The 12,266-nt window shown below is 36.7% G+C and overlaps 1 protein-coding gene across 2 annotated transcripts; it reads left to right on the top strand.

The window, feature by feature from the left end:
* Positions 1-3,331: 3,331 nt before the first annotated feature.
* LOC111141342 (NADH:ubiquinone oxidoreductase subunit B3) lies at positions 3,332-11,525 on the top strand. Of its 2 annotated transcripts, none has more exons than XM_022493817.1 (3): positions 3,332-3,471; positions 9,057-9,198; positions 11,234-11,525. In XM_022493817.1, exons 2-3 carry the CDS (start codon positions 9,059-9,061, stop codon positions 11,388-11,390), a joined length of 297 nt encoding a protein of 98 aa, XP_022349525.1. In that variant the 5' UTR covers positions 3,332-3,471; positions 9,057-9,058; the 3' UTR covers positions 11,391-11,525. The 2 variants fall into 2 exon arrangements, with proteins under 2 accessions (XP_022349525.1, XP_022349532.1); XM_022493824.1 differs by having other exon boundaries at positions 3,447-3,471; positions 9,028-9,198.
* Positions 11,526-12,266: the final 741 nt, after the last annotated feature.

Genomic DNA, 12,266 nt, shown 5'->3' on the forward strand with positions numbered 1-12,266 from the left:
AGACATTAAGAGAACAAGATATGACTCAACATCTGTACAAATTAGCACAGGTCTGAATTGTGGAAGAAATTAGTTTGGTTTATGGAAAGCAGCTAACTGTCAAGTAAAAACGAATCCAAAACATTCAGGACAATTTTTATGTTGACAACTTTAGCTCCTGGTCAGAAAATCTAGCCTGGCTATGACATTAAAATGGTGAAATTTTATTGAACTATAAAAATATTGATAGATTTAGTAGCCCTTTCTTTCAAGTGAATACTGTTGCTATTTCATCCCATAAACATGAGAGCCATAAATTAGATCACTAATTCTAAAGTGGACGCCAGCGATGAACCATATTACCTAGGAGATCTTTTTTTCCTTCACGATATATCTACCTCCCTTCACATTCCTCCTACCACTAAGATTCTGAAGGGAAGTGGAGGTAATATAATAGGTATATGTGTATGCCTATTTTTTTTAACTCCCAGGTTATTCTGATACATATGTAACTCTCCACCTTCAGGAGAATTTGTGAATTAGGTCCAACTCTATTTTTTAACACTGTATCAACAGCAGACAAAGGAACAGAGCTACAAAGAGCTAAGAGCTTAGAAGGCTCTGCAGGTTAAGGGCTATATTCACACCAGTTGTAAGCCACCTTCAGAGCTTTTGTGTCAGCTCCCTCCAGAATTCATGATGCTATATTTTAGACAATGACAAATACTCAGTTCATCATCCTGAGAAAGGCACATAGTCTACTAGCCAGATAAAAATATAAAAAAGCTATTTTGGACATCAAAAAAGCTAAGAAACCACAGGGAATGAAAGACAGAAATTCCTCTGTTCCTGAATTAAAAGAACAACAGCAAAGTACTTTTTTTGGTCCAGCTGATAACTTGTTCAGAGACTTTCTGTCCATGTTTTATCATTTTAGCTTTTTATTATGTAACAGCATTGGTTTTTTCTATTATAAAGCTCAGTCAAGCTGAAAATCTTAATCATTATAGAATTTAATAAACTACTGTTAAACACCAAAGCTGAGAATTAAAAACAATCAATCTTAAGTCCCTACTGCATGTCAAGATGGCTTAAGAGATGGATTTAAGAAGCTTTGAATAAGGTCTATTTTAAAGCAAAAATGATACTTCTTTACAGCCAGTGTTTCAAATTCCTTATAAACATCTCCAATACTGAAATATGTCAGAAAACGGGGCTTCTAATGATGCATAAATAATAAGCCAATTATTATTACATTCTAATTCTGACGACTGTTTCTTAAATCACTGGGTAATTTCCCACTCAATCTGCAACTTCGTTGCGTTCTACAATGACACCTACTGGTCATTCAAACTCAGCCATTAGTTCTCTAAGACAGCCCTAGTAGGCCGGTTACATAAGAAGAAACACATACACACAGAGACACACACACGCACACACACACTCACACCACCCTGCACAAAAGCAGAGATTTGTTCACAGGTACTACAGAATTCTACCTAAAACAGAAAGTATTCTTTCTGACTAGATAGTACCACTCCTGCAAAAAGATAGGAAGATAAAGAGTGAAACACCAAAAGTATCAAAATTTTTAACTTAAGTCTTGATAAATATCTCCATACTAACATTTCAGAACAAACTCCACCTCTTTTTGCCAAATGATTCTTACAACAAAATGAATCTTTTAATTTAGGTTTTGGGATATACTAGTATAAATTATCATTAACACAAAAAGGAAAATTACACACTTGCTCTACTACATTAGTCCTCATCTTCTCAGGTAAAGGCTACATTTCAATCAGCTTACACGTTATCAATTTATAATGCTTCTTTTAAAGTTTTCCAGTGTGCTATAAAATCTAATTTTAAATGTAGTTCGTCCTTCCATACAAATACTGAATGAAATTCCTGTTTTACTCTACATTCCGTTGTGCAAACAATTATAAAAACTCAGACAAAAGATAATAATTTACAGTTCGTTGTGTCTGTAAATACATTTTACCTCAGCTGGAGTGGTTCAAAGAGCGTAATTCCTAAACCTAAGAAATAATTCATAACTAGTTTATCAGACCTAATAAGCAAATTATTTAAAAGATGACTTCTTCTCCCCACCCTATCCCCCTTCAAACCACCACATTATTTTCACAGTCCCTAACATCCACAATATTGGGGGGGGGGGTCTAACAACTAATTTTCTAGTCATTTTCCAACTTGCACTTACCTCCTACAATAGATTTTTGAGGCTCTCCACTTTCCTGAAGATAAAAATATATATATATATACTTATAATCAGCCGTCACCCTCAAAACAAATTCATGAACTACAAAACATGAACCTGGCTACTAGTCTCAAACTAACATTTCTCTCAACCCAAGTCCGTATTTGGGATAAGCTTCCTGACTATCCTTCATGCTTCTTCACCGATAGGAGCCTGCCGACGTAGTAAGAGCTCAAACCAAGGAAAAAACTATTCTAACACATCACCAGGTTGCAAGACCTCCTCTTCCAAGGGCGACAACCTAGTTGTTTGGGTAAATAACAGCCAAGGGTTACATAATGTATAGCTATAAAGAGTTTGAAGGATCTGACCGCCAGTAAATTATGTTTCTTCTCCACACACCCTTCCCACCCCGAGAAATGGCCATAAGAAGCAATTCCAGGATTTCTCTCCGGTGCCTGCAATGCCGCGTCCTTTTCTTAGAGCTTCGTGCAAGGAACTCCTCCATCCCTCACGATGTCGTCTGGCTTCTGGCTCCCGCCTCTCTCCTCTCTCTGCCATTGCCACCGCAGCCCCTCACGCCCTAGGCCCCCACGTCGCCCCGCAAGGGTCAGCCTCCACCAGCCTCAGCGGATTTCTCCTCACGACCCTTCCAAGCTGCTACCTGGTCTACGCGAGGTTCCGGAACCACCAACACTCCAGCTACCGCCTTCCAAGACCACCCTCGTCACATCCTCTCTACGGTTCCCGCAGCCCGAGGAGAAAATCCCTCCTGATCTAGCACTCCGCGTCCCCCAAAGACAGCGCCGCCGCCTACCTGTCACCCCGCTGCCTCCGGCTTCTCACTGCCACCGCCTCCCGCAGCAGCCTGCCAACTGCAGCGCAACAACCAGCCTTCCCATTGGCCTCTTCCACGCTCTAACAACTGCCTCACTTACTGGCTGGAGCATGCTCGCGGCCCTCCCCTCTGTGCAGTGTCTAAGGATTCCGGTCTCCCAGCAAGGAAAACATAGCCTCTTCCCTCCCATTCTCTCCTCTACAATTATTCTTACCTCAGTCGGACCCCCTATGCACAGATGCGCGGAAAAAATGTCGACTTCTAGCACCCTTCATGTACTCCGCACTCGGTCCAGGAATCCGTGACCTAGTGCGGAACGTTAAATGGCACCTCCGCTTTCCTGCCGTAAGGCACTGCAGGGGACAACTTCCGTTTCCGCTTGGCGCCGGCTGGAAGATTGACTCTTGAGTGTCGTGAGAGGTCAGATTGCTGTCAGGTAAATTAGAGTTGGTGGGAGGCCTCTTGGTCAGGAATAAGAGTGAGACTCTGTTCTGGGGATTGTAGAAAAGGGTGAGGCTAAATGGAGAATGACCTTGAGCGTATGTACCTCGAGGGAAGGGAATCGAAGAAGTAGCAATAGTGAGGGGTACTTTGTAGAAGGATGCGGTGAGAGTCACTGTGGTTAGGTCCATACGCTTTTTTCCTCCTTTCCCACCCGCAAACCCCCGCCCTGTGTTTTCTGGTTTACCTCTGAATTGAATAAAGGCAGAACAGCTGCCTTTCCAAATCGAAAAATCCTAAAATAAGAATAATTGCAATGCCTGCCTCACAACACTCATATATGGTTTCAAGTAAGGCTTTTCTGGTGTGAATGTTTATGATAACGTTAAAGTGAAAAAAGCAGGATACAAAATCCCATCCATTTTTAGAGTGATTACTATTTTTAAATTGCATATAAGTAGGCGCAGAGACTGGAGGAGACACTAGAAGTTCACTTGTCTTTTATTTTTTTAATGCCCTTAGTCACAATTTTAAAAATGAGGGCTAGTTGGGTTATATACTTGAAGGTCGTTGGTAAACCATAAAATTAGATGTACTGTGAGTGGCATTATCCTCTTATTTTCTAGTTAGGGAAAGTATGCCAGCCCCCACTAGTGGAGGTGGAGTCGATCTCCACGAAAGTAGAGATTCACTCCAAACACAGGTAGCTAGCTTTTTAAAAGTTTCATGATTACATGTGTTTTCTTTGTTGAACTAATAAACTTACTGTTTTTTGTCTGAACCGTTCTGAAACTAAAATAATTATCCGATGTTGAATCCTTGTCATAATCTGTCATTTATCTGATTTTAGTTTTTATTGTGAAATATACATAGCAGAAGGGTGTATAAAATATAAATATGTTTAAAGAGTTACAATTAAGCAAACCCTATGTAACCACCCGTCGGGTTAGAAAATAAAACATTGTCAATAACTTAGAACTTGCATTCTCAGCAGAGGTGGTTATCCTTCAAAGAGATGAAAATTGGCTCTTGGAGGAGAGGTGAAAAAAATCTTAAAGACTACAATGGCTGGTGGCCCTCCAAAGAGCCATGGTGCCTTAGCAGATAAGTACAGTATATCCGTGGTATTAAAATTTCACTGGGGCAGGGGGTGAAAATGTGTTAAGGAACAAAATATCTGAAAAAGCTCCTTTGGGGTGCAAGAATTAAAAATAGACTGGAAAGTACTGCCTTAGATGCTCCATGTATGAGCTTCTGTGATTCTGTCTCTTCCACCAGGAGTAACCACCATCCTGACTTGTGATAAACATTCACTTTTTTTGCTTTAATTTTTCCATCTATGGTGCATTTCTTAAAAAAAAAAAAAAAAAAAAAGAATTGTCTGGTTTTTCAGTTTATCTAAATAGGATGAAAGTGTATGTATTTTTGAAACTCAAACCTTGTTCATTATTTGTGAGATTTGTTCATACTTTTGCATGTGGTTTTTCATTGTGTACTCCATAGCGTGACTTCCATAAATGATGCATTGTTATTGTTGGATATTTGAGTTGTTTACAGTTTGGGGTTAGCCACATAAACCTGTCTAAGAAGATTCTTATAAAATAGATCTATTGTTAAAATATATATATGTGTGTGTATATAGTTACACACATAAGTTTTTAATAACAGTGCTGTCCAATGGAAATATAATGCAAGACTCATGTAATTTACAATTTTCTAGTAGCCATATTACAAAGGTAAAAAGAAACAAAGTTAATTTAATTATATATTTTGTCTAAGCCAGCATATTCAAAGTATTATTTCAAGATGTAATCAGTATTAAAAGTTATTAATGAAATATTTTACATTTTCTTTATACTTTCTCAAAATTGATGTATTTTACACTTAAATATGTTTGTATGTTAAGTTTTCATAAATATAAACACTTGATCTATGTTTATATTTTGCAAAATTTACAACTAAAAAAATAAATCCATATACCTAAATTGTTCCAAACACACTAAAATTTTCCAATAACTGATTTGAGAATCCAACTTAAAATTTAAATTAATTAAAATTAAATAAAAGTTGTGATTCCCAGTTGCACTAGTCACACTTCAAGTGCTAGTGAAAACCATATTGAATAGTGCAGATCTAGACCATAAGGTATTCAAATGTTGGACCTTTCTAGTTCAGACCAGTTTTTCACAGTGGTTGTGCTAAGTCACATTCTCATCACCTGGGTGTAAAAACACAATGTGTTGTGTTTCCTGCAAATCTCACAATCTTGCAAGGTAGGTTTTATCCTCATGTTATATGAGGAAACAAGTTCAGAGAGATTAAATTATTTGCCCAGAAGTTTATATCAGTGGTGCATCCAGGATTCAATCTGTATAGCACCAAAGTCTGCACTGAAGTAGAATTCCAAACTTCCTTCAAGTGATAAGGATATCATTGTTTGATTTATGGCTATTTTGAAATAGAAATAATTTTTAAAAGAAAATGGAAAGTTCCCTAGAAATTGTGTTGTTCCGCTCTTTGAAAAGTCATTGAAATATTCTACTTAGTAAATTCCTCTAACGGGACACTTTCTGAAATATTTTAATGAGGTAGAAGAGAAAATGCATTGAATTTATTAAAGGAAATTAAGAGAAATTAATATGTGTACTTTTTTTTCAAAAATTTCTCCCAAATTACTTAATGTTTTGAACATAGTAATATTGTAATTTAAAAATAGCCTTCATATATGGTAATGCATCCATTTTTCTTTTTTTTTTTTTAACAGGGGGGTGGGAGGGTTAGAGAGAGAATCTTAAGCAGGCTCCGTGCCCAGCGCAGAGCCTGTTGCAGGGCCTCATCTCACAACCCCGAGATCATGACCTGAGCTGAAATCAAGAGTCAGATGCTTAACAGCTGAGCCACCCAGGAGCCCCTCCATTTTTATTCTCAAAATCAAACTATTTCACCAAAAGATTTTGACATTTGTTTTATATTCTTTTCCAGGTATGTTGATACTCAATTAGGATTAGCATTCTAGAACTGACATTTGCCAAAATCAGGGTTTGTCTTGTAATCTCTTTAAAGATTTTTGGAATGAAACATTTAAAAAAATTTTTTTTTTGTAAACATGGTTTGAAGAAACCAAGATATCCTAATTAAACACTTCTTAAAGTATTTCTTTTATAATAATGTATTGAATCTCAAAATCAGCTTGAAATCTGAAATGGTAATTTTTTTCCCTCTATTATTGAATCCACCAAATAATAATCAAATGTTTCACTGAAATTGTGAATGTTGTTTTAACTTGCGTTTGGTGAGAATTGGTTTTCATTCTTTTTTAAATGTAAAAAACATCAAAATAATGTTTTGTGATTATCTTCATATATTTAAATATAAAGTATTGGTTAATTTGTCAGAATTACTATGTATAACCCCCCCTCCAATATTCTGGGAACTATTGTTTAATGGAATGAATATTTCACATGATACATCTTTAGTATACATTGTCTAATAATTACCTCTGTCTTCTAAAATGCAGTATAAGAGCCCTGCCTTATTATTGGGCCTGCTCAGAGTTATAAATGCAGACATAATGGTAATAATTATTTGGTTTGGTTTTATTTCTGGAGAGCAGTGATTATAGACTTGCTACTGCTAACCTTATACAAAAGGGGTATTAATTCATACCTCCTTAATTTGAAATTCATAGCAATTTAACTTGGGACTGAACTGAAGTTTATTTTTACATTATCTATGCAAATAACACTAGTGGGGTGCCTGGCTGGCTCAGTCGGTAGAGCATGTAACTATTGATCCCTGGGTTGTGAGTTCAAGCCCTGTGTTGGATGTAGAGATTATAAATAAATAAACTTTAAAAAATAACACTTAATAAAACGGAAGTCTTTATTATAACCATTACAGGCATATTTTATTTAAGGAGCCGTAGGGGTCCTAAGGTCTCTGTTGGTATAGTTCAGGAGTCAGCAAACCATAGCCTGCTGGTCAAATCCAGCATATTGTCTGTTTTTATACTGCCCATGAGCGAACAGTGGTTTTTACAGATGAACATTTGCTAACTAAGGAACCCTAACTTTGAGCCCCAGTTAAGCAAAATGTTATCCCCAGAAAAAGGAATTTCATTTGTTTCATCTGACCTATATTACAAAAAAATTGTACTCACTTATTATTATATCTTGAATTTATCAGTAAAGTTTTTTTTCTCTTGTTATATAACTACCTTCAAGATATCCTTGATTTTACCTCTTGGTCCACAAAGCCCAGGATATTTACTATCTGGCTCTTTACAGAAAAAGTTTTTGTGATCATAGATATTTAAACATAGTAACACTGCATTTTAAAAGAATCTTCTGAACAATGCAGGCAACAAAATAGTATGTACATTTTCATTATGCATATTTACACATTGTGAAAGGACTAAAGCAAAGGAAACAGTATTGCTTAGAAGTTAGGAGCAGGTGCGCCTGGGTGGCTCAGTTGGTTACACATCTGCCTTAGGTTTGGGTCATGATCTTATGGTCCTGGGATGGAGCCCCACATTGGGCTCCCTGCTCATTGGGGAGTCTGCTTCTCTCTCTGCCTCTACCTGCTCCTCCCTCTGCTTGTGATTGCTTTATGTCTTTCTCTCTGCCAAATAAATAAATAAATAGAATCTTTGGGGAGAAAAGTTAGGAGCAACGGCTCTGAAACCAAACTACGAAGTTAAAAATCAACTGTACCATTTACTGTTTTTGTTACCTTCAAAAAGTTCCTTACCTTGTTGGAGCTTCATTGTCTTCATGTGTAAAATGGTGATAATAACTGTAATTTAAGTTCAAAGAGTTGTTTTAGGAGTAATGGATTTAATACATGTTAAAGCACTCTGGTGCACCTGGCACATAGGGCACAATAAATATTAGCTCTCCTTACAATGAAGAAAGGAACAAAACAGTAAATGGTTATCTCTGAGTGGTGGGATTATTTTTTTAAAAGATTTTATTTGGGGCGCCTGGGTGGCTCAGTGGTTAAAGCCTCTGCCTTCGGCTCGGGTTGTGGTCTCGGGGTCCTGGGATCGAGTCCCGCATCTGGCTCTCTGCTCAGCAGGGAGCCTGCCTCCTCCTCTCTCTCTCTCTGCCTGCCTCTCTGCCTACTTGTGATCTGTCTGTCAAATTAAAAAAAAATAAAAATAAAAATAAATAAATAAATAAAAGATTTTATTTATTTTTCAGAAAGAGACAGAACACAAGCAGGGGGAGAGGCAGGTAGAGGGAGAAGCAGGCTCCCTACTAAGCAAGGAGCCCGATGTGGGACTCCATTCCTGGACACTGGGATCATGACCTGAGCCAAAGGCAGATGTTTAACCAGCCGAGCCACCCAGGTGTCCCAAGTGGTAGGATTATTGATTTTTTTTTTCTTTTTTATATTTTGTATATGTATATTCTCTGTGAATATACACTAGTTATGTGATAGGATACTGTTTTATAAAACCTGTTAACTCAGAATTTTCAAGTATTTATTGGCTCTCCTTTTAAAACACTAGCAGTGTTTGGGTATTTAATATCTACGATTGGCATAGTTTTCTTTTGTGTTAATCTTATCCTTTAGACATGGCCCACGGACATGGGCATGAACATGGCCATAGTAAACTGGAACTTCCAGATTATAGACAATGGAAGATAGAAGGGACGCCATTAGAAACTGTCCAGGAGAGGCTGGCTGCACGAGGGCTAAGGGACCCATGGGGCCGGTAAGAATAATTAAATAATTTAGATAGAATTTATTCTAAAGGATCAGTATCTATGTTCCTTTTTTTTTATTATTGTTTTAGCTATTCTAGGTTTTTTGTATTTACATTTGAGTGTTAAAACAAGCTTTTCAGTTTCTACAAAAAAGCTGCTCAAATTTCAATTAGGATCACATTAACTCAGAGCCGAACTGAGGATAACTGATGTCTTAACAAGTTAAATCATTATATTGTATACCTGAAACTAATATTACACTGTATGTTAACTAACTGGAATTTAAATAAAAACTTAAAACAATTCACGTCTTAACAATATTTACCCTTCCAGTCTATGGACAGTTCAGATTCTGTGGAATTTTCTCAGTAGTGTTTTATTGCTTTAAAAAACCAATCTATTTTGTTAAATTTATCCCGAATTATTCCATATTTTATGCTATTGTAAATGGTAGTGTTAAATTGCCAATATTCTCTGCTAATATGTGAAAATACAATGGAGTTCTATACATCTACTTTGTATCTTGTTACTTGGGTAAATTCACATTTTTGTTCTAGCAGATTTTTTTTTATAAATTTCTTAGAGTTTCCTTATAGATGATCATTTTGTCTAAAATCAGTGTTCTTACTTTTCAATTCATAAACTTTTTCTTTCTTGCATTATTACACTGGCTACTAGTACTATACACTACTAGTATAATGTTGGATAAAAGCATTAGCTGACATCCATGCCTTGTTCCTTTTTTTTTTTTTTTTTTAATTTATCTCTTTAAGTAATATCTGCTCCCAGTGTGGGACCCTGAGATCAAAAGTCACATGCTCTACCAACTGATCGGTCCAGTCAGGAGCCCTTGCCTTGTTCCTAAATGGGGGAAGGCACTCAGTCTTCTACCACTAAGTATATTCGTTGTAGGGTGTTGTGGGGTTTCTCTTGAGTGTTGAATTTTTTTAAATGCTTTTTCTGCATCTATTGAGATACTCACATAGTTTTTTCATTCTGTTAATATGATGAATTACTCTTACTGATTTTAAAATATCAAACCAATCTTGCATTCCTTTTTTTTTCAGTCTCGCATTCCTAAGGGAAACCCTTCATCATAATATATTATCCTTTTATATGTTGCTATAATCAATTTTCTAAAATTCTGTTGAGAATATTTATATCTGTGTTCATGAAGGATATTACCCTGTAGTTTTCTTCTAATGTCTTTGCTTTTGGTATCTGAATTAGATTTGATTAACTCTCATATTTTCTAGTAAGTCAAATTTTTAGAGTTAAGTGGGGGTTTTTCCATATAACATAATTTTTTCCACTCATTTATCCCTGCCTGTGAGAGTAGACTTTTTTTTTACTACAGCTCTCTGAATTCTGTTTACTTCTCTGTTCAGGATACTCAGAAGAATGATTGCCAGAGCAGAAAGTCAGTCCTCTTTTTTTTTTATTAAGAAGTCTTCTAAAGCTCAGGCAGCTATGACAGGGAAAAGCTCTTGATTCTCTGGAAGAATAGTAATATTAAGTGTTACATTCTCTTCTGTGCCAAAATATATCATACATTACCCTGTTGAATCTTTATAACAACACTATAAGGTAGATAGTAATCACCATTGAGTAAAAGAGGAAGCAAGCCCTGACAGGTTAAGTAATTTGACTACCCTAAAAAGTTGTGAATGTAAGTGACAGAGCAAGGTTTAATACCCAAGTTTCTAACTTCCTCTTTAAATGATACTGTAATGACTGGTACGGGCAAAGTCACACAGCTGACCTCTCATGAGTAGCCTGAAGTGAGTCTTGCATTTAGGAATTCTGTAAAATCCTAGGTATTAATGGCTGTGAAACCATCAAGTCTTTTTCTTCTGTTTATGTGTGAAATGTGGGCATATAGACCTAATTATCTTATGTCACAGAAAGATTCGTACTATGATCCACTTAGATTATCTTAAATAAGGTTGCATTTAAGTCTATTAGAAATATGAAAATTAAATCTGTTTTAGTGAATATGTAATTTGTATGTGATTATAATTTTTCCCTTTTTTTCCCCTCTAGCAATGAAGCTTGGAGATACATGGGTGGCTTTGCACACAATGTTTCCTTTGTTGGTGCATTATTAAAAGGATTCAAATGGGGATTTGCAGCATTTGTGGTAGCTGTAGGGGCTGAATATTACCTGGAGTCCAAGAATAAAGAGAAGAAGCATCACTGAAGATAGTACCTGGAAGTATCTTAAAGGCTTCTTAACTCTCTTACAAAAATAAGCTTTCTTCAATGTAGCCTACTCTGTGTGTTTTTCCCTTAAAAAATACAAGTAAGATTTAATAAAGTAAGAATGCATGTGCTAGTCTGTTTTTGTCATTCTTTTATATTTTTTTTAATTAATTTATTTATTTATTTGACAGAGAGAGATCACAAGTAGGCAGAGAGGCAGGTAGAGAGAGAGGAAGGGAGGGAAGCAGGCTCCCTGCTGAGCAGAGAGCCTGACGCGGGACTCGATCCCAGGACCCCGAGATCATGACCTGAGCCGAAGGCAGCGGCTTAATCCACTGAGCCACCCAGGCGCCCCATGTTTTTGTCATTCTTTTAAAAAATATGTCTCGGGGCACATGACTGGCTCAGTTGGCAGAGCACGAGACTTTTGATCGTGGGGTCGTGGGTTCAAGCCCCATGTTAGCTGTGGGGATTACTTTTTCAAAAATGTGTTAAGCCGTATAAGATTTGGTTTGAAATATGTGGGGCGACTGAGTAGCAGCGGTAGTGCATTCTGCATATGGCAGAAAGCCAGCATATATTTGATTGTTACTTTTTCAAGTTTTTTTAGTGTGGTAAAGTTTGTCAACTGTTTCTAAGTGTGCAGTCTGTGGTACTAAATACATTCAAATGTGCAACCATCACCACCATTCATCCCCATAACTCTTTTTACCTTTTAAAACTGAAAATCTATGCCATTAAACAATAAGTCCTCATTACCCCTTCTCCAGCCCTTGGCAGCCACCATTCTACTTTTTTTCTCTGATTTTGACTACTCAAAAGTACCTCATATAAATGGAATCATACAGTATGTATCTCTTTGTGACTGGCTTAT

This window comes from Enhydra lutris, unplaced genomic scaffold (genome assembly GCF_002288905.1).
Source record: "Enhydra lutris kenyoni isolate GAN:26980312 unplaced genomic scaffold, ASM228890v2 scaffoldscaffold1, whole genome shotgun sequence".
Taxonomy (NCBI): Eukaryota; Metazoa; Chordata; class Mammalia; order Carnivora; family Mustelidae; genus Enhydra; species Enhydra lutris.